Below are 23,476 nucleotides of genomic sequence, written 5' to 3'. Positions count from 1 at the left end.
AGTAAACTACACTTTGCAGTCGCGTCTACCACTACAGCCCTCTTCAAATAGCAAACGAGCGCCGAAGCAGCCGCTGGGCCGACGCTTATTACAGGCTGCTGGAAATACAAACAATTATATATTATAACCAGAGAAAACAGCAGCTTATTAATACATTCTAAACAGACTTTCACAAATATACACCGTGAGCCTAAAGCTAACTGTCGGTGTGCAGATTTGACTTTTGCTGGGTTCACATTGTGGATTAATACTAATCACAAGATGTTAGTATTTTGTCAGATCGAATGATCATGAAATTGACATTGATGCTCAATTTCCCCTTAAAAACGGCCGCAATGTTTCTTCTTCAAAAGAAGTTGTTTCCAGTTTGAAACTGAAACGACAAAGTGACCCGTCGCTTCAAAGTAATGGCTTCTTGGAATCCCTGAGTTTTGAGATACTTTATGTCAATACGAAATATTTCACCAAATAACTGGAAAGCACTGCAGACTTGTGTGCAGTCAGGGTCATCATTCCAGTGTTGTTTTAAAGCTCGCTAACTTCTGAAAACTAGCCAGGAGCAACAGACAAAACTTACATCGAGTGTTTTTTTTTAAAATGTCTTATTCTCTGGTGATCTATTAGCTTTGGCAGTATACATAGTTTGAGTTAGAACAAACATCTGCCTCGCTTCACTTCAGAAAATAGAATTTTAAAACACGTTTCTTTAAAATGTTGAACAAATGACCAGTTTTTCATATTTGTTTTCCATGTTGGTTGATGAGCAATGCCTCTGTGAAATAAATAAACGAATTACAGCAGATTAGCAGTCCTCTTCGCTGAGGGGGCGGGACTACAAAGAGAGCGTGATCATGATCAAAACATTTTTTCCATTTCTGTATTATCATATTCAAACTGTTGTTAATGTAAACATACTGTATGTGTAAAGAGGGTGTGATCCTAAAGCCTTTGGTTTAATTAAACCCATCACAGGCTTAGAAGACTTGCTGAGCCTAGTTACAGTTGTAGTACTCAGTTGTAGTACTCAGTTGTAGTACTCAGTTGTAGTACTCAGTTGTAGCACTCAGTTGTAGTACTCAGTTGTAGTACTCTGGCTGTAGGTTAAACATGTAGATGTCAACAAGTAGGCTGACAATGGGTAACCATCAATAATGAGAGAAAAGTAATTGTGCAAAAACTCAAACTGCAGATCCGGTTTGTGCATACATAAAAATGATATGATATAATTGGAGGGTTTTCCTTTTGGGTCTTGCTTGAAATTAGATCTGATTAGCATTGAGGTACAATGTGAATGCAGCACTGCGTCATAGAAACATTTTGCGCTTCAGATAAAGATATCAAGCAACATGCATGAAGAAGAAAAAAAAACCCACATACGATAAACAAGAGTCACACAGACACGCAACAGACACCCCTACATGAGAAGAGGCCTCAGTGGTCAGATACAACACGTGACAGGTTAGTGAACCAACGAGCAAACAGCTTAGGAAAGAGAAAGAGTCACATTCTGTCGATGCAGAGAGAAAGATTAGATACATGTCAAATAGAATGTGACATACAATACAGAAAGATTCAATGTGTGCAAGTTAATTTGGACGTGAGAGCCAGATGTGTGTGTGGAATGGTCATTAATGTCAGCCTTTGGGGCCGACTCTTCACCTTCCTCTTTCTGCATTTCAACACATTTATTGTATGTACGAAGACGTTAGCGACATCACTAGGGACTGCTAGCACCGTATCTACGACAACATCAGTTAGTGAGGCAAAAGCCAAAGCTGGAAACAGAAGAGGAGGAAGAAGAAGATGGAGAGAAACAGATGGAGAGACCAGAATAGGGAGACCAACACTGTGAGAATCAACAGAAATACATATCAGACACCGAGCAGCCAAAAGAATCAGCACTCTGGTAAACTGAACAAAAAACAAAACAAAAAAAACACGAGACAGCAGCGGCTCAGACAGCCAGAGAGCCGGAAGGGAGGACGAGAGCGAGTCCTTTGGAAAAAAAAAAACGATGGAGAGAAGAGAGGGACGGAGAAGAAGAGGGCATGAGTTTAGAAATGAAGAAAGATTGGAAATAAAAAGGAAAGAAGGTCAATACAGGTAGCTACAGGGAGAGGCTGAAAGAGAGAGAGAGAGAAAGAGAAGGAGAGAGGGAGGGAGGGAGAGAGAGAGAGACAGAAGGAGTACTACCAGATTAGATCTCGCGGTATAGTAGAGCTCCTCAACACAGTCCAGATAGGGCTCAGAATCACACTGGTCAGCAAGACAGAGCGAGAGAGACCTCAGTTAATACATTAACCTGGACTGATGGAGGGGACGGGGAGGAGTGGAGACATGGAGGCGAGAGAGAGGGAGAGAGGGGGAGAGAGAGAGAGGGAGACAGAGAGAGAGGGAGACAGACAGACAGACAGAGAGAGAGAGACAGAGACAGAGAGACAGAGAGAGAGAGAGAGAGAGAGAGAGAGAGAGAGAGAGGACGATGGAGGTGAAAAACGGATTAAGGCCGAAATACGAAATAGGCTACAAAGTTCATGGATCAGCAGAACGAAAAGCGGTGGAGGCAGAAATATTAATCTTAAAGGGACGATGGGATCGATCGGAGAGTAACAAAATTTGAGATTGGTTGGAGGCTGGTGGTTTTATATATATATATATATATATATATATATATATATATATATATATAAAGAATAAGGTCTGCAAAAAACTGAAGAACAGAGGAATAAAAAAAAGGGGTAGATTAGTTTGTGAAATCTAAAAAAAAACCAACAAAAAAATGTTTTTTGTGTGCCCTCCAGGAAACAATGAGAAAATAAGTGGCAGCTGTTTGTCTTGCAATTAATATCTCATAATGATTTAATCAAGACTTCTCAAGTTATTCAAAGTAGATGCATCTTTGAGCCAGAGGCTTGTTATGATAAGCCACTACAATGAGAAATGACCTCACTGTGTTATTAATCTCTCATTATGAGACCAACTAAGAATTCTTTATTTCACTATCACAGAGTTCTGAATGGTTTTTGGAGATTAAAAAAAAAAAAAAAAAAAAAAAAGGATGACATTAATGATTGGTGGACCTACACTGGTGATCATGTTTGCTCAAAGTGAATTCATGGATAAAGAGGTGGAAGGACAGAGACAGAGAACCAGGCAAAGTGTTCATTGGATTTTCAGGTGAATTTTCAAGGGAGAGGAAAAACGAAGGGTGTGTAGGAGGGACAAAATAAAGTGGGAGTGAGAGAGGGAGGAGAGGAATAACTGTACGCGGTGACTGTGCATGAACCGTGTGCTTATTAGGCGACCAGTAGCAATTATATGTTTGTGCAACTTTAGAAGTGCAAATTGGCTGTGATTTCTCAGAAAACAAAATGTTTTAAAGCTTCTTTCTTTTAAAGATCCTTGCCTGATGGTGCGGGGACCTCGGGTTGAATTCAGTGCAAGCTGAATTAAAGTGGTGATTGAAAGGGGGGGGGGGGGGGGGGGGGCACCAAAAGGGCTGATCTCTCTTTTAAGTTTTCATATAAATATATATTTTATGGTCAAAACATGGTATCTGTCGGAAATACTAGTGCTTGTTCTTTGGGTATGTGAGCATCCAAACCAGTAAGCTTGGAGACACTGTGACCCGAAAAGCTAATATTTCAAACATTTGACAGTTGCTACATAGCAAGTCATTCGAAATCCTATCAGGCCATCAGGGGAGACGTTACAGTTATTGTTTTAAGCAGATGAATCCATTCAGCCTTGTTTTCAATTTGGTCATAGAGGAGAAGGCTGAACAAAACAGTGCGGAAGTGTTTCACTATTTACTGGCGGGAAATGAACACATGATCCAACCAGCAGACACAAACACTCCAAAACACAATTTGTCCAGTGGACCCCACGTGATTACAGGGACACTGTGTTTACATGCAACTGACCTCAGGTCTGTGCCATATTAACAATCCTCAACATTTTCTTAGGGTTACTTGAAATTCACTTTTTCAGGCGTTTCGGTGACACTTTTGTAATCGATCATTCATCATCTTTAAGAATACGTTTGATCAGTTGGCTAAACGAGCAAACTTCTACACACTTTTGGCTCGACTGGAGCGAGACAGCGCCACAATTCAACTCGGGGCCCATTTTCAAGAGAAAACCGCAAACTTCTGCTCTATTTTTGTGTCCATTTACACGACGGCGCTGCTCGGGGGTCACTGGTCCTTCCCATGCACACTATAGTTGCAGCAAATAGTTCAGGGCATGTGTGAGAAGTTTGACGACAATTATGAGTCAATTTAGGTGCCGTTTATGCTGCTCATTATTTGGATGTAGCAGAGCTTTCCTGATATAGTGTTTATTTACGAAGAATGGAGATCGTTTAACGTGTTTCTCTCTAAAGGCGGAAATTCTCTGAAACGAAAACGCAGCTTTTCAAGTTGATCACTGTTGTGTATACGGGCCCTCAAGCAATTTTATATTAACCTGCGAGGAATGACACTCAGCTGCACACGAAGGTCAATTAGATATAATTCACCCAGAGACGCTGTGATCCTTTCAACCTCGCAAGTTCTGCTTCAGCAAGCTAATAAACAAGCTGGAAATACGGTGCGGAATTCAATAGATTCATGGTTTCTGAGCATTTGTATTTTTGTCAGCCCTAAAAGTTTTACCGTCTTTTTTCCCCCTCATAACCATTTTAATTCATTCTATGTCTGGATACTTGCTTTTGTGTGTGTGTGTGTGTGTGTGTGTGTGTGTGTTGAGCACTTGAGTTACAGTCACTGCCTGAAGATTGTTATATTCATAAAGACTGACTGAAGTCTGCGTTGTTCCAAGTGAATGATTGTGCTTCGTTGAAGCTGAGATGCACCCTGCAGCAGTCCTATTTGAACGTGTGGATGGGCTTCAGGTTTGGGTCAGCACAGAGTGACAAAGACAAAGAGAGATCGGGGTGCCTCCGGTGATTAGGTGAGGATCAGCCATGCCGGTACAGGTGAAGTAACAACCACAAAAAAAACAACAACTCACTCACACAAATTCCAACATAAGAGTCGACCACTTTTAACAACTCACCGGTTCATGGTGGGGTTCTGTCTCCTTTCTTAAGGGGGGATCAAACTTCACCTGACCAACTGGTGAGGGGAAAGTAAATGAAAACAACAACAACAACAACAAAATACATGGGGGAGAGCGTTAAACACCAAACTTTGACTGTATTAATTAATGTGGACCTTGTGCAGTGACTCACAGTTAATCTCAGACAGCGTCTTTCCTTCCCTGGTGCTCCTGCTGGTGGAGCGGATACGGTGAGGAACAGAGACTGGAGACTGCCAGGAAAGAGGAGGAGACACACAAAGTCATATAGCTTGTTCAAAGCTTGTACACAATGTAGTAGTTTTACAGGGACCTGGGAAGATTACAATGGGATTCACAAAAAAACAAAAAACAAAACATAATCCCCTTGCTATTTCCTGTGGGCGGGATTTGATGACACAGCAAAATCCAAACGCCAGCCACAGACGGCAACGAGGCAGCCACACCATAGCAACGCAGCCAAAGAAAACACAAACTTAACCTGGCGACAACATCAACGCCTCACTCTTTGAATTGAAGTACTATTTCCCTGCCAAGCCAAGATATCATCCAGTTGCAAATGACAGAAGACAAACATTATTCTACTTCTATTCATTTTACTGATCCCTGTTCTCTGCATTTAACCCATCATATTCATAGATAACCTTCACTACACATACTAGGTTAAACACATTTTAGCTCAGGAACCACATTCGGTCCAATTTCATCTTAAGTGGACCAGACTTTTAAAATAGTCCCCATAAAAAGCTTTAAATTTAAACTTTCAAGCTTTTCTTTGTTGTTATGAAATCAAACAACTACTACAGTCTGAACATAAAGCCAATATAAGTATTACATTAAGCCATAAAGCTGAATGAAACATTCTGGTGCAAAATACAGTGAAATGTCTCATAAACTTCTCCTGCAGCTGTTGTGTTCTGTATGTTTTTACAAACTCAGCCTGACAGCTGGTTTGATAGCAACGAGGTCGCCATGTTTCATGGGAGTATCATCGATATCTCAGCTCTCGTCTCAGCGTTGTGTTGTGTCAGCTATTTTTGATAAGTTTGTTTGTTTTTTAAATATTTTAACAATTTGCTTGGCGGGTCAGATTGGAGCGTCTTGCTGGCCGGATGTGGGCCTTTGGTTTAACCAATGTTTCTTCAGAATCTCCGCATAGAACCATCAACACCGGTTCCTGGTTTCCATGGAAACAACATAAGCTATGTATTGTCTAATGTTTGTATATACATTCTCAAAATAGACCCTGGCAGTTGATGGAGTCGTCGTACTTCCAGCTAGTTCAACTTATTTTCGTTCCTGATGTTAACATCATTCAATGTCACAGAGGAAATAAACACACAGCAAAACATGCTTGTGAAGCATCGTCAAAGACAAACCGACACCTCAAATACATGTGCAAATTCAAATCCTTTACAATAAAGTTAATTCTCATCACAACAGTCCAAGGTAATAACTGGAACTTCATAGGCAGATAAAGATAGCTTCCATATCTGCAATATTTTATGTTTTACCTTCGTATGAGACAAAGAGTTTTATCTTGTGCAGCAGAGCAAAGTAAGACGATCAAAACAGAAGAACAGTTCAGTAGAATCTTTCAAATCACTGATTTTTCATACATATATTCTTGAACGGCAGCATTTACAGTAATTTGGTTTAAATTATTATAGAATCTTAAATTCTATGAGTATCAATAGAACAAAAATACAATGTTAAGGCTGTCAATACATATACTGCATGCTATATAGATTCAACAGACATTTTAGGAAGCCATCTTTATAGGCCGAAGATAAAACCTCCTTATCCAAAGAGATCCCACAGAACTGAAATGAATTGAGTGAGTTTACTGGTTTTTACAGCGAATATTGCTGATGTTACCATAGAGGCAGGGCATGCAGTATTGGTGCATGTTGTCAATGCACAGAATTATATTATCAATGAATATGATTTCAAGATGAATCAGTACTTCTCTAAAATGATGACTTTTGCTGATAATAAATGTGAATAAAATAAAGCATTAATGCACACCTAAAGGACTGATTAACCTTTAACCTTAAAATCCATACAAATCTTTGCGAATTGTGTCAGCATTTGTGTGTGTCGATCAATAATAAAATGTTAAGGATAGTCAGACTAAATGTTGAACAGAACTTGTCATCTTTTATGCTGTTTGAATTTTGTATATTAAACTATGCAGAATGTGCACAGAATATACACACACACATATATACATTTTAATTTTTTTTTAATTTTAATTAACTATGTAGCTTATTGGCATTGTATTCCCGAAAACAAAATATTTCTAATGTTGTTTACCTAGTTTAATTTTATTGGATCATTTTACTGCAACATCAAGTGTGATAGAACGACTATAATAAACAAAGAGGAATTTTAAATACATATAACTATCACACAAAATGTTTTCGCCATGTTCTCAGCTTCCATGGCGACACCAGCAGACACCGACTCCAATGAAAATTCTCTGTTCAGTCAGTTCTGCGGCGCCGCTTGAAGCACAAAAGCAACTCCCCGAGCGGTTTGTGTTAGAAGGACATCACTGCAGCCGACGCTGGTACCTTCCTACGGGCCGCGAAACGGGGTGCGCGTCGAGCGCCGGGGCTTATGGGGAGGAAATGACCCCTGTACTTAAACTGAAGAGGAGGTAATGGAGGGCGGGTGGAGAGAAGAAGACAAGAGAAATAAAGGGAGGGGTGAGGAAGGTGAAGAGAAAGGAGAAGCGCTACGAGAAGGAAAATGAAGCGGAGAGGGTGAAATGAGGAGCGAACGGGAGAAGAGATGTGAGAGAAGAAGCGGAAAGAGAGGGCAGAGGGAGACGGGGGAAGACAAAGAGCAGGGAATGAGTCACATGTGTCGGGGGGTGGGGGGTGGGGGGGGTGGAGTGGGGAGAACTGCTGGCGATGAGAGACGATAGATGGAGGTTACATTTACTCGAGCAAAGAAGGAGCGAGGGCAACCTAATTTAAGGGGAAGAAGAAGCAACGTCACTGCCGACCTGCTCAAGAGCTCCATGACACATTATCTTTATGAACGTGGTCGTCTGGAGAAGGTCAAAGGTTACCTCCGGTTCGGGGTCGTCGTCGTCAAAGTCGTTGTAGGTGCTGTGGTCGGGGTTGTTGGCTTTGTCCAGCAGCTCAATGGCCAGCGTCCGGCTCAGAGGCTGGGACACAAAAGGATGCTGCAAAACAGACAAGAGAATAAACCCCAATAAGTCATTATTATTATTCATAATAATAATAATAATACATTTTATTTCAAGGCGCCCTCAGGGACACCTCACATTTGGTTAAAGCATTTGCATTAAAACAATAAAAACAAGAGTAAACACAACACAAGAAACAGGGCAATTGGCATCAGAGGGAATGTGCAGTTTTGAATAGACGAGTTTTGAGTTCTGTGAAGGAAGGAGTCCAGGTTTCTCAATTTAGGAGGTAATGAGTCCCAGAGACGGGGAGCAGTTTACTTTACAGGAAGATAGAAACTATCTGGTTCAAAAGGACGTCGATTTTTCTTGATTAGTTACAATTATTGCGAAACAATAGGTTGATTAACACATAAAATCTCCCAATAATGTTTAGCGAACAATCCAATATGGTGCTATAAACCATAGTAAATATGTCATGTCAAACATGTTTTAGTTCAGGGGCCCCATAAAGCCCAATTTTATCTTGAGTGGGCCGAACCGGTAAAATGCTGCCGTAATCACTTTTAAAATTGGAACTTTGAAGTTGCTCTTTGTTGTGGTGCAGAGTACACGTGATGATAATGTCTATTTTCACAAAACCCAAACAGTTACTACAGAAAATGACTACAATCTCAATATGAAATCAACTTTCATGTTCTCCTCTCTAGAAATTCCTGCAAGCTCTTTATTCTCATGAATGACTAGACAGCGAGCGAAAGCGCCAAGATCAGCATTGTGTCTACTCACAATTACAGTATCTCATTAAAAAAAAAGAAAGAAAAAAAAAAACATGTTTCCCCCATCTGAGTTGAATTCATATCCTTTATCAGTGTTACTCGCCTGTAGAAGTCTTTCAGCCGTGGGCCTCTTTTTGGGGTTCTTGGTCAGGGCAAGCTTGACAAAATGGTGGAAGTTATTTGTCCTATTTGTCCAGAAGAGGCAGAAAAAAAAAAAAAAAAAGAAGAAGAAAGGGTTAAAGGGACAAGTAACAAGTCTGACTTTAATAATGCGATCTTAACAGTGCGGTATTACGGCTTACCACTTCAGTTTGTCTTTCAATTTAGGAGGCTGGAAATTACTCTTTGTCATTAGGAACAGAGCCCTGTGAGGGGAAGGAGGACAATGAATAGTGAACACATTTCTTCTGAGCAGTGGCTGAAGAGCCTCACACACACACACACACACACACACACACACACACACACACTGTTGCACTGAAAATCAACTACAACAGGGCACTGGTGCAGTTTGCAAAGTGCAGGCATGAGTATTATCATAATCCAGCTGGGACGTCCTACAAACTCTGCGCAGGCACAAGGAGCACACTCCTCTACCTCATGGGGTGCAGGTCGAACATGGGAGGCTGCAGTTCGGCCAGTTCTATTGCAGTGATGCCCACGGCCCAGATATCACACAGCTGGTTGTATCCGCCTTTCCTCTCGACGGCTGCGACTTCAGGAGCCATCCTGTTGGGGGCCGGAGAGAAGACGGACAGATGGTGAGACAAAGAAGGAGGAGGATTCGTCGTAAAATGTATTTGCAAAGTTAAATTAGCTTAATTTTGAAAGTTTTATGGTATTTCCCAGTCGGAATACGACCCTAATCTGATCTAAGGTGACATCATGACCTGCAAATGCTACTCATTTTTTGGCTGACTCAGGTTTTTTTTAAATTTTTTTTACCCCCGCCCCCCTTCCATGTGGTAATCTGCCTGTTTCTCTGTATGGCCTTTGTCCGATTTGACACCTTTGCGTTACCCGCCTGCGACAAAATCTAAACAACTCACCAGTAAGGAGTTCCAATAAAAGATTTCCTCTTTGCTAGAGTCGCTGTGATCTGAGCTGATACACCGAAGTCGGCTGAAGAGCAAAAGAGAAGGGCGAGAGATTGAGGACAACGGAAGCGAGATCGCTTGAAGAACAGGAAAGGAGATGAATAAATAAAAAGAGAGCAATGGCAGAAAATATAACAAAGGCAGCATTTCACAGACGCCCCCCCCCCACAAAAAAAAGGAATTAAGTATGCGAATGAAGTGTCACGGATTCTTTTGATTCCTCCTCACCTAGTTTAACATAGCCGTTGTCTGTCAGAAGGATGTTGGCTCCCTGTCAGACACCAAAACAAAATCACACATTAAAGTCCCACTCAAAACAAACGCATCTTTATATCTAATTGACTGGAGAAGAATGGCCACACAAGCAAAGCCAATCCTGACTGATATATTCCCGCTATTATTGCCACGACAGTAAAGTAGATCACAGTATGGCTGCCAACACACCACAGGTGCACGGGAATCTGATTAATAATACATAAGCCTGCAAGACGAAACATCTGCTCGTGTTTTCGCAACACTTACCTTAATGTCTCTGTGCATTTTGCCTTTATTGTGAAGGTAGTACAAACCCTGCAAGCAGAAATTGAAGATAGATTTAATCACACATCATCTTCACCACAATTCACAAAACATCTGCAAATATGATGGTATCTATGAATATTTTAGCGTTTTTCCAAGTGTACTTGTACACTTCCACTTATATTTTTGGATACCTGAAAAAGAGCCTCAATAAACTTTAAAACAAAGTCCTAAATTCAGGTTTTAGTAGACTCACAGAGAGCGACAGATGTTTGAACCACCACCGACTTTCACTATATCTCTGATGGTCTGAGTGAAAGAGGAACTTATACCCATTTTCACTCATTTATACATTTCATACACTTTTTATGCAAAGTGATTGTGAGCTACCAGGTGGTTAAAGAAATGTCATTATATGATAGTCTGTCACATAAACATCTGGTTCCACCATTGATCCAATGGAGAGAAAAAAAAGGCGCAAAAATATTGCATCGAAAACATAAAAACAACCTTTGGTGATGAACTAAGGATGGTCTGACTCGTTCAGCGTTGGCTTTTCTCTCTCCTCACACTAACCAGGTGAACTGTAACGTCTCCACGAGTGCTGGATATGACGGCGTGCAGAACATCACGGTCACATGTTAGCGGCCCAGAAATTTTTTTTTTCCTCTAAGTTGCATTGCTATACGACGTGATTAAAGCCCCTCTCCGTGAGGCGCACGTCTATATGACCATCAAACTACAGGAGGCTTTGGTCTACGGTCTATTGCGACGGCTTCGAGGTCTCAATTCATCGACTGTCAGACTGCGTGTGAAGAACGACCAACTGTAAATGTGCGCTATACACTACCTGCAGGGTCTCCCGTGACATGTAGGCTATCTGTGACTCTGACAAAGGCCCAGTTACTGCAGAGCAAGAGACACACCGATCAGTGAGGACCACATTGTGATTGTGCACGCGCGTGTCTCTGTCGTTCTTACCATGGTAGATATCCTGCAGAGAACCTCCACCGCAGTACTCCATACTGATCCATAGCTTGTCTCTCCTGGACACGTAAAAGAGACCCGGTGAGCCAAACGTCACTCAGAACCGTCACAAAACGTCATCGCAGGGGAATAGTGTCGGGTGCGAGGCAAAACACAAATATGAGACATCCGACGCACTCGCGCGCAGTCTTACCGGAGATAACTGCCAAAATAGGCAACGATGTTTGAGTGTTTACAGTCCTTCATCATTATGATCTCCTGCTGGACGACGGCAAAGTCCTCGCCTGCAGTGAGCACACAGGTTAATGCAGAGATCCTTCAGGATCTACCAGGAGTCAGTGTCAGTGAGCAGTAGAAAACAGATGAAGGCATGGCAACTAAAGGGAAGAGTAAGGAAGAGAAAGAAAGACGGAACAACTCACCCGGTTCCAGTTTGATGACTTTGATAGCGGCCAGCTCTCCCGTGTTTACATTGCGAGCCTGAAAGACATGAAGAAAGGAAAGTGAGTCATCGGAAGGCTTTTAAACAAGCCAACCAACATTCTGCAATATTGATGAGGCAACATCTAAGATCTTGAATTTGAGACAGGAGAGGCGGAAAGAGATAGCAATTAAAAACGACGTTTCACACAGGACAGCAATAAAATGAAAACGTAACAAAAATTCTTCAGTGAAAGAAAAAAAAACTACATCTCAGCTTTTCTCAGCATGAAGCCGAGTGACTCAATATTTCCAGTTTGTTGTAGTGCAGTGGTTTTCAAAAACTTTTTTTTTTCTCGAAAGATTGCCTCCAAGAATTGCTGTAAATGCCCCACTCCAAACTCTGCAATGCCACAGTGAATCAAGCACACAAGCTCTCACAAACGTACAGAGGCAGGAGTCTTCAAAAGAGAGAAAAAAACAACAACCCCCAAAACAACACAGTCAGCAGTTTTCCCGGCCGGCTCTAGATTCTAGTAAGTGTCTCATAACACTTTTCTTTGACAAGGACAGATCTCATTTTCGCAACCTCAGAGCAGGCGGGGCCTCGGCCGGCCGTCTGATGTTCTCATTTGGGTCTCGGACATCAGCTGAAGGAGATAAAAATGATGGCAACACGCATTTCTGCGATTACTTGGTTCCACGGTGGAAGTTGCATTTCAGTGTCGTTCTTTAAACGGCTTCTTAATCCCATTCTTGCCTTTTAATGAACCCTTTAGCTCACTTTAACTTAAACTGTTTTTAATTGTCTCTCATCGGGTTTTTAATCTGTTGCCTCCTTTAGTTCCAATATACAGCAATGTGGGAAGGTTTTAAGTAAGACTGCCAGTAGAAATGCTCTCGAAGGTTTTCAGTCATGTGATTAGGATGAGATTCTTGACGTTTTTGGCATCTCTCTTCGGTGATAGATGACTGTGGCCTACGTTCACATGCTGCCATCTCTGACATGAGAAGGCACTTGGAAGAAAGTCTGAATCCAATTGTGGAAGATCTGGTCTGAGATTTAAATGTGGGAGCAAAGTGCTCATTGAACCTCATGTCAGTGCGTTTGATCCCCCCTTTGGACAGAGTGCAGAGTTTTTTTCCTCCCTCACTCGGCATTTAATATTTTGAATCACTGTGAAGTATTTCCAAGCACAACTGGCATTTACATCCATGTTTACATGCCAGCGTTAAACTGGAAACAGCATTTTACTTGTAGAAAAGTTTTGCGTTACGATAGTGATCACAGTCCTGATTGTCCCCGAGAAGGTCCATTGTCCCCGATGACATGGGGACTCGGTGTGGTGCACATTGACAACGCTACACTCAAGTCTTCATTTAAAAAGGAACTGTCAAAACGCAACCAAAGATTGCAAATTGGAGCATCGTCGTGTAAACAACAGGGCCACCGCCTCCCCTTTAATCGGCACCATCCTGCTGAAGACTGAGTACAACACTGTATGCATCAAGAAATCACTTGGGACCTTTGGGGAAACGTAACTCTTCAATCATGCAGTATAACATGCTGAAGTAACAACTCGAACCTGACACATGCGTATGAACTCAGGTGGAGGAATGTATAGACCGCAGCAGGAAATCATGGCAAATTCTTCTGTATTCCTCGTGAATTGGCATCAGTTGGAGAGCAGAGAGGAACTACCTGATACAGTGGCTGACTGTCTATATATAGTGAGCTGTGTTTACTTTTAGCTGCAGTGCTGGTGGAGTGGGAGAGGAATTATATATGAAATCCACATGAATAAAAGATGGGCGTTCAGAGGGCGAGGTGGGGGTTGGTGGCTCAGTGCCGGAGAGTGCAAATCGTGCCACTGAGTGTGACATAGCGGAAGAATGTGTCCAAGAATAAAAGAGGAGTTATCGAGCAAATTCTGTCACTCGTTGGGAGACCACAAAATATGAACTCCATGCCATGAAGAGCCAAAGAGTGAGGTATTACATCCCCCAACACAAAACCTCTTAAGGTAAGTTGCACGGTTTCATTATTTCCAATCTTGTTGGCGGGAAAGACACAAACACCCCTATCTACCCTTATTCTGGCTCCAGCCTGTCAAGCATATTTATCCAACATTAGAGGGGGAAAAACAGACATTGTACATTCCAGTAGGGTCACTAAGACACGGTCGCTTATTGTGAAGCAGCTTTGAATTGAACTATTTCCCATTCATCTTTATACAATCCCAGCAGGGAAAAGGGACTAATAATAGGATTAATATAGATTGTCAACATGAAACACATTCATCAAGGCCCATTTAGATCATCTGTGCCTGATGCAGTGATGCATAACAGAGCTGCCAACTCAGCAGAATCAAGGACAGCCACCATGGGCAAGAGGGAGGGGGGGTGGGGGGGGGCAGTAACATACAGTAACTTCAACAAGACACTGGAGCACAGCCCACACAAGTACACTGCAGACACACAAGACAGCGACTGAAGCAAATAAGCGATAAATACACAACCAAACTTTACTAATGAGGATCACAGCACATGGAAAGACGAAGGGGAAAAAAAAAAAAAACACTGAGGAGAAACATTTCTTCCACAGTCTAACAGCGAGTGGAAAAGAAGAGGCAGAGGAGGACTGACCCCGACACACCAAAACAAAGCCAGGGAATGGGAGGGCGGGAGAGACAAAGACATGCAAAGAGAAAAGACAGATGATGGAAGCAGACTGAGGAGCGGAGACAGAGAATCTTCAGTCAGCAGACAGACCAGAGATGAGTCATGTCGCTCAGTGTCACTGTGAGTCGCAACAACAAACTCGATTTCTGTCCGACTGCCCCGACATCAACGGGTTAAAAACATGCCGGCTGGCGCAACCAAGAGCTGCAGGGTGTGCTGCGTCTCAGAACTGGTTTTGAACAGGCACACTGAAGTGAATAGGCAGACCGGGCTGGTTCAGAGAAGAAGGAAAAACTACCATAAAGCACAATGAACTTCAATTTGGGGTGCAAAGTCTCATTAAGAAAGAGCTGTAATGCAGTAGTTTTTAAACGCGTTTGAATAGTAGAAATTAGGACAAGCACAAATTAACGAAGCAGAAAATTATGACTTATTTGACCATAATGCACATTTGAGAACCGTTTTGTTATAAGTATATACGGAACCAAAGTAAAAAATCCAAATACATCTGTGGAATAAGATCTTTTATGGTGGAAACTTTCCTGTATTCAATGAAAAAATACTGTATGTCATTGGAGAAAGCATGTGCAGATGAAAAGTGGCCGGGATGGCACATTGTGGTTAAAGCTCTGCGCAGTCAGAGGAATATTTTGTGAGCTTCCTGGACAAATGAACGGATCACAACCTCCAAATGTACCATCAGCAGCTCCCAGCCAATTATTTTATAACACTTCAGGGAGATAAATCCTTCAGCGGATGAGAAATTACTGAACCAATAAATCCATCGAATAGATTGGATTTGTAGATTTTTTTTTTCTCCTTGAAGATATTTCTGGGATGTTCTTAATAAAAATTAAATTTAGATATTTTGTTGCACTGTGGACAGATATGTAAGCCCTCGAATTTCATGATTCAGAAGTGTACAAGTGATATCTTTATTAGACTGTGTGTGTGTGTGTGTGTGTGTGTGTGTGTGTGTGTGTGTGTGTGTGTGTGTGTGTGTGTGTGTGTGTGTGTGTGTGTGTGTGTGTGTGTGTGTGTGTGTGTGTGTGTGTGTGTGTGTGTGTGTGTGTGTGTGTGTGTGTGTGTGTGTGTGTGTAAGCAAATAAGAACAACCTCAGCATCACGGCACACTGAGCTAATCATCCCACTCAGTGTGAGTTACAACCCTGTGACCAACGTGAGAAGAAGCAAGGACGAAGTAAGTTTGATATTGTTCTCATGTTACAAGGTCATCGTCCCACTAACTGTATGAAGTCATAGGTCACACCGGGGTGGTTGTGCTCAACTCGGCCCCGATGGACCTGCTCCGGTCACAAATTCATGAAAGTCTCTCAAATTCGGAGGGTTATTCAGCAAGTCATCTTAATATTTAATCAATAGCTTCAGTTGACTTTCAGGAAAAGTTGAATTTCAGCTTGTAAATGTGGAGCTTTTCTACATGGTTATATAAACTGTTACTTGAAAGGAAGGATTGCTGTTGAGTTCACAGTTTCTCCTCTCAAAAATCAAGTCTTCGTCATTTTAAATTTGGACACACATTCTCATATTTGATAGTTTTCCTCCTTAACTAGCGCACTTCCATGTAAAATCGGCAGCTGGACGCCTTGGCTGAGAGCCGCTCAGCAGTTAAAGCCAGGCCTGGGGCGTTAAATAACACAGTAACTACTCATTTACTCCCCCCGACAAGATTTCTCAAAGAGATTAGACGTGTAAAACGACTCTCAATTGCCATCTTTGCTTCTCTGGTCTTCTTGATAACTAATGCTTTAAGGTAAGTGAAGAACCTCTACATGTATTCTGTACACCAACTGACATAATGACACTAATAGTAATTTGTGACCTTCTCACACATTTCTTCAATTAAAAGGGAATAAAACACCAGTTTTACCACATTTAAGAAGCATTTCTGCAAGTTCATGAAAACTTATGACAACATGCTCAAACTGAACAAACGGGAACATTTTGTAATGAGGTTTCTTCACAGGGCCCCGCCATCAGCAACCTTTAGCATTTTACAACCCAGTGAGCACATTGCCTCAGTCCCTTTTTCCAAAGCAGCGGAGTCGGAGCAGCACTTCATCTTGATTCCTCGCAAAGCTGTGTGTTAACAAACCAAAAGGCTCCAACATTACAGCATATGGCCCCCGGGGAGGGGGAACAGGTGAGCCCCACGCTGAACGCACTGGAGTGTGCTCAAGTCTCACACCTGTCTTTTACCAAAATATCCACACACTCAAGCGAAACGCACAAATGGGCTGAACACATCGCATTCTCTTCACAACAGCAAAAGGCACTTCTTCCACTGAGAAATATATCTGCTAAGAACATTATCCAGTCCAGCATTTCTTTTCTTTTTTTAATCTTATCCGACCGATTGAATACCCCCCTGTGCCACCATCTTCTCGCTAAATAATTTAAAAACGGCGTCGTTATTGTGGGTAGCAACAAGCAACCAGCCATAGTCTTCTGACCATAAATCCCCCAGCGCCCGCATCTGCTTCTTCTGATTCCAAGTCCCGTCGTCTCCTTACATCTGCTGGAAAGTGCGCAAATAATTCACTTGCAAGTGAACCAAGACCCCCTTAAACAAGTGAACCAGCGTTCCCTTGTTTGATCCAGATCAGAGTTCAGGGGGAGTGTTCACACCTGACCGAACGAAAAGTCCCTGAAGTGAACCCTGGTCCCGATCAAACAGGGCTGGGGTGAACGCGCCCTAAGAGTGTCATCTCTCTCTGACACGGTCAGAAAACAGTTTAAAAACACCCTGTTTTCACTAACGTGTGTTGCTGCATACAGCTATCTTAACAGTTAAAACTCTTACTGATACCGACAGGTTGGGTTTTTTATTTCAACTCTGCAACATTGAAAACAGCTTTGATTTCCCAGCTCGGTGGGAGCAAATGGCAGGATTACCATGTTACTTGATGTGTGATGACACATCCATTATCGATTCGCCTTCAACAGACTTTGGTGTTTATTGTCGGCCTGTGAAGTGAAATACCACACACTTCCCACACTGCCGTTACCCCGACCCACCCAAGGAGCGCTCGCGTATATATGCAGTACGCGCAGCTGCAGTTTCACGGGAGTTAAATAAAACTTGACTTCTTCGAGCCAGAAACCTTCCCGCTACCCTTTGACTAACAATTAAACAACCATTTAGCGCACATTAAGCTCGAGCGATCCAAACTATCACATGAGCACACAATCCCCAAATAGGATTTGACACTTGTGCGACAACGGTGCCAAGACTTACTGAACAAGTTCAGACTCGAAACTGCAGTATCATGGCCGAGGTTTCTCTATTATTGATAGTCTTTTTTTTTTTTTTCTTGCATTTAGCAACGAAGGAGCTCAAGTTTGCCAAAAAATGTCACGCGTAAAGTGGAATGAAAATGATTTACTTGGGGTGCAGACAGCTCGGTCGTGCAAAAGTCGTCCCTCATCAAATACACTCTCCTGTGGAACCTGTTTGCCTCAAAGTGAAAGAAGTGAATCTAAAACACCCAGGTAATGAGGCTGAAAGTTGATATATTCCTGCATATATACAGAGCAAATCGGGACAAAACGGGATGAGGTGGTCTGCGCAGCCTTCAGAGCTGCACGCCAAATTGAAGAGCAAATAAAAAGGCAAACTCAAAAGAAAGAAACTGACCGAAACCATGGTGAACAGTACTGGATTTATAAACATTACACTATGTCGGTTACCTTCCCAGCTCACTATTGTGGTCCGTCATGTAATTGGGCAATATCTGCTTATGATTGCAGAGGACAGACGTCTTAAACAATAAATCAACTAGTTATAAAACATATCAAACACTCCAGCAAAGCTATGTAAACTCAATATTTCAACACAGAACTAAACATAGATTTGAGTCTGAACTATCACAAGGAACAGACACAAAGCTTATGAGAGGAGCTTGTGTGTAGCTTATTTAAAAATCGATGGGACTGACAGGAGCAGCTCCTCGAGGTCAGAGGTGGTAAACCCTGCTGGGCGGGAGCTTTTCCACTTCAAATGCAGCAGGACAAATGTGTTTGTTTGTGTGTGAGTGGGGGGGGGGGGCACAGACCTCCTCACCTGTCACACCATAATGCCTTTTGTGTCGAGTTACTCCTTAAAAAGCAGTCGCATCAGTGGACTGCAGACAATCTAACCCACAAGTTCTCATAATTGATATTTATCATTCAAAATTGTATGAAACTTCATCAGTGTGGTTTCACTTCAAAAACGTGTTTCCCCGAGCTTTTATTTACAGTTAAGAGTGCACTGAGCAGGATAATAGCTTGTACTTCTGGCTGTGTGGCGTTGGGATTATATATCACCTCCAATTAGACGTCAAGTACATCAGTAATAAATATCAGACAGAATTTAGACAGAAATAACTATGGTGGACTTGTGAAACGAGGGTTAAAGTTCAGTCTGCACACATGCATTAACACTCACACTGTACTTTATAGAAAATAGATATGTACATCAATGAGCAACATCAACACAGAGGCCAAACCGAACACCAGGCATCCCCTCAAGGTTCTCTGCTATTTTCCCTGGCGCATATGGTTTCGGGCTCCCGTCATTAAGTACAGGGTGACTGTGCAAGTTATCAAGATGTCGCCGAGCCGGTGGCACCGGGACAAATTCCTGCGCCGCACACCAAATGTACTTGGAGAGCAGGAACTAAAGTACCGGGACAGGGTGCTAAATTTCCGATCTCCATGTGAGGCGAGAGACGAGTTCAGGAACCTTTTTTTTGGGGGGCTTCAAAGCATTTGTGTCTGTGAACGCACCGCGCAGGGCAAACAACAGGAGGAACAGTGACAAAAACAGGATGGTTGCAGACCTGCGGCTTTAAGTGCAACTTCACAGCCATCTGTGTCTGCGGTGCCTGTGATGATACAATAATTGTGTTTCGTGTGTGTGTTACTGGAACTCTGAGCTCCGCCGTCTTCCTCTGCCGGACTACTATGAAACAATGGGACACGCACACACAAACACATACACATACACATACAGGAAGTGAGGATTGCTGCATTCCTGGACCAATGCTGCCCAGCTGTGGCGCGCACACTTATATGAACATTGAACAAAGTGATTGGATTTAAATGTATCAAGAAGATCATCCAATTCTGTCGAATCAAACTTTGGGCTTTTTTTTTTTTTTTTTTTTGCATTTCGTTTAAAAATGCAACACCAAAGAGAATATAATATCTTGAAAAGCCGACTCCTGCATCAACCAGTTGTGCTTCGCTATCGCCATTTTCAACAAAACACTGTGTTTGAAGTGCCACGTGAGTAGGAATTAATCCGACGTTCCGTTTACATGGAATCTGATTGGATCACAAACTGAGTTACACCACTTCCTCCGGTTTCGATGTGCTTTTATGTGCTTGCTCCCATTAACTTGCTATGTGCCGAAAATCTGGCAGAAGAAAACTAAATGTTTTTTTTGTTTTTTTAAATGGGTACATATGATAGACTAGTTTTTGCGCCTTGCTTCTTAAAGAGGCAGGCTAGCAGATTCAAAGTAGAGAGTAGTAAAATAAATGACTAAAATCCTAGTTTCTTAGCGATGATCGTGTCAATCTTTATATAATAAAATTCACGCACGGACCGGCAAAAATCCCAGCTCAAGCTTCATGGCGAGTTCAATTACTCGCCACATATCGAGCACGGCCCTACTGCTACAGCGATCGATCTGTCATCAATGATCTCTATCCACTGCGAGGACCCTCACATGTCCCTGCTGTTTCCATCAGAAGCTACAACCATCCGTCACCTCATTATAACGAGCAAGTCAAACACCGCGAGCCATCCTGGGTATTGGTAAATACTCTATCTTCACAAGCACATGGAGTCGGGCTGGCTGAGAGAGCGATGCCTTTGAAGTGGTTTGTCAGAGCTTCACATTAAGCCGATATCGGCATTTTTTTAAATAATCTAAAACAGGCAAAATAAAAAAAAAAGTGGTGCTGCGAAAGAAAAGCATACCCGTTTTTCGACTACACCCAGCGAGAGAACGCTGGCTTCTTCCCACTGTTTGGTTTGTGGCATCACACACCAGTTAACATTAGGTTAAATGTAAGTGAGCTCTGAGCTGGTGTCACGTTACAGCAATGCTCAACATTTTATTGCTTTCCACAGGCATTTTCCAGCAACCCAACAGTTAAAAACACTTACTGGTGTCACCTTTTATACGACAATAAAAGGATGGCTTATTCCAGTAATAACATGGTAAATCACATGTCCTGTGCAAAGTGCTCCGCTGGTAGTCAAAAGATTAGAAATCTCTCTCAGAATGCAACTTTCAGGCTGGTAATTATTTAGTTAATCATCTGTCCAGTCCAAAGATTACTGTTTAAGTGATGAAGCAGCAAAAGTTGCAACCTTAAGGGTATGTTCACGTTCCCGTTTGATCCAGACCAGAGTTCTCTTAAAAAATACCTCACAAACTCTGAACCGGAACCGACAAGTGATCTCTGGTTCCCTTGAAATGTTAGGTCACGCTACGCTTGCAAATGATCTTTCTAGTGGGCGGGGTGAGAGGACGTTGCCTAGCGTGCAATGCATTCTGGGTAGTAAACAAACAAAGCTAACCGCACCAAATCAGAAGAAGCAGACACAGAAGAAAAAGTTTGAAAATATCTTGGGGGGCAGACGTAGTAATGGTGAGAAAGTAATGGGAAAGGCGCTCAATGACATCTGGTCTGAAGACGAAATATCTCGGTTGTTTGTGGTTACCCATTAGCCACGAGCTAACTAGCCTAGCCACCACGGGGTAAAGCGACGGGACTGACGCTTTCGGTCGTGACCAATCAATGAGCCGTGCTTCTTCTTTACTTCCTCTCTGGTCAGTGTTCGTTTTGGGCGACAGCACCCCCAATGTGACAATGGTGGTTTGAGCCCGTCTCAAAAGTGAATGTGAACACCACCCGAACCAAATGAACGTGTGAAAATTCTTCCAAGTGAACCGATACCCGAACTATCTGGATGTAAAACTTGCCCAATACCACCAACAAAGTATCCTGACCATCAAAGCCCTACTGTGACGGTACATTCATCCATATTCTATACTACTACATTATGCTGTAGCCCAAATAGGGTGAAAAACAAGGTACTTGTTGGACTGGTGATCAGTCCATTTGTAAAAAAAATTAACATGTCACTGTACACCATACTTTGCACTCAGAAGCGACCGGCTTAGAAATGCTGTGTCAGAGAGGATTTCAAGTCTTTCAGCAGATTAGAGAATACGAGTTGGAAATGGATCACTTTATTCCACTAAAATCAACCAGTTTAGCAGTTCAAAACTCTACATATGCACTTTAATTTCAAGAGTTTATTCCATAAAGTGCTTGTGCTTCTTTGACCAAAAACAAAAAGGAAACATTAGGAGTCGTCATGATTTGTCGGTTATTATGAAATCTTTTCACGGGTGCTTCCCACATGAGAATAAACTGAGCTGCATGTGACAAAAGTGACACTTCTGGTCCAAACCAACAGTCCACAACTCAGAAACATCCAATTCCAGATCACTGAGGACTAAAAAGCAAATAATATTCACATTCATAGCAATCGGACATCATTTTACTTCAAAACTTAATCATTGATATTAATTCCTATTAAAACAGTAATTAGCAAGTCATTTTCGATCAATCCACTGTTACTGCTTCCTATTTGAAAATGACAGCAATAACAGGTTGCATTGTTTGTTTTTAATTGCACGAGGGGTGTTTGCGATGGTCATTCCCTCCTCACCTCAGCTGCAGGGGCAAAAAAAGAGTTCCAATATTCCGGGTTGAAATAGAGCATTTTGACTCCACTGAATAATCTAATTAAGGTTGTTTTTATTGTATTCGACAGGTTTTTAACAATGGCCCGAGGGAAATATCTGAATCCCTGGAATCATTTTTGGTATGAAGCAATCTGGGTTTATTGACATCTTCTATCAGCATACAGTAATGGCATCTTCAAAAAAAAAAAAAAAAATGCAGGCACCCTGCCATCAAAATTTGGAGATTACCATGCAATCACATTCCTTTGACCGTGTGGTCAGACAGCCCCGTCTCGCAATCAGCCGACCTTCCTCCCTCCTTCAGTTTCTGATATGATACTGATAGAGAGTACCAGGGGGGAAATGGAGGAGAAAACGAGTTTGGAGAGTTCGTGTTGTGTGTCCTGCTCAAACATTCCTATCCAAGCCACACTTTTTCACACAGTGGTAGGAACCAAATATAGGCATCAATGAGGTTTACCAAGTGCTCCGGTGCTTGGAAGCACATCCTTTAATCCAGAGGTTTCAGGTTGGAGCGATGTCCTCTAGAAACCCTCCGTGAACTGAAGCCCAAGCTGCGTAGAAATGTTTCCGCAATCATCATCCGCAACTAGCAAGAAAATCTAACCTTGTTAATGGTATCTTGTCGCGTTTGTGGTGGATGATTTAATGTCCCCCGTCATTGTTTTTGAAAGTAATTAGTAAATATTAATGGACTGTTTGTGACATACCTGACAGGCAGGGTTGCTCTGGGCTGCCCCGTTTAAAATATCCTGTCAGATCTATCAGCACACGACAGACTTTAATTAAAATCAAGATCAACAAGATCGACTGCAAGAGGTAAGAATAGCATAACAAGACGAAATATACTGAGATTGCATTATCTGGGATTAAAACTAGTTTGATCAACTTTCTATGGGAGGTTAAGTAAACTTCACTGTGCCTGATTAAAAGTGTTCCATGGACCTCAAGTCTCCC

The 23,476-nt window shown here is 42.2% G+C and overlaps 1 protein-coding gene across 1 annotated transcript in view; it reads right to left on the bottom strand.

The window, feature by feature from the left end:
* LOC308138848 (mitogen-activated protein kinase kinase kinase kinase 3-like) overlaps window positions 1–23,476 on the bottom strand; it is a 43,217-nt gene that overhangs the window by 18,061 nt on the left and 1,680 nt on the right. Inside the window, exons 2-15 of the mRNA XM_080508123.1 lie at window positions 12,044–12,101; window positions 11,815–11,905; window positions 11,616–11,680; window positions 11,485–11,540; window positions 10,638–10,685; window positions 10,344–10,386; window positions 10,068–10,140; window positions 9,616–9,747; window positions 9,321–9,383; window positions 9,122–9,203; window positions 8,159–8,275; window positions 5,234–5,312; window positions 5,059–5,117; window positions 2,194–2,256 (exon numbers count right to left, since the gene is read on the bottom strand). Of these exons, the coding sequence (XP_080364249.1) occupies window positions 2,194–2,256; window positions 5,059–5,117; window positions 5,234–5,312; window positions 8,159–8,275; window positions 9,122–9,203; window positions 9,321–9,383; window positions 9,616–9,747; window positions 10,068–10,140; window positions 10,344–10,386; window positions 10,638–10,685; window positions 11,485–11,540; window positions 11,616–11,680; window positions 11,815–11,905; window positions 12,044–12,101 (1,029 nt within the window). The remainder of the gene's footprint in view (window positions 1–2,193; window positions 2,257–5,058; window positions 5,118–5,233; window positions 5,313–8,158; window positions 8,276–9,121; window positions 9,204–9,320; window positions 9,384–9,615; window positions 9,748–10,067; window positions 10,141–10,343; window positions 10,387–10,637; window positions 10,686–11,484; window positions 11,541–11,615; window positions 11,681–11,814; window positions 11,906–12,043; window positions 12,102–23,476) is intronic.

Source organism: Blennius ocellaris (genome assembly GCF_963422515.1).
Source record: "Blennius ocellaris genome assembly, chromosome: 13".
NCBI lineage: Eukaryota > Metazoa > Chordata > Actinopteri > Blenniiformes > Blenniidae > Blennius > Blennius ocellaris.
This window is presented reverse-complemented; position numbering and strand designations above follow the sequence as displayed.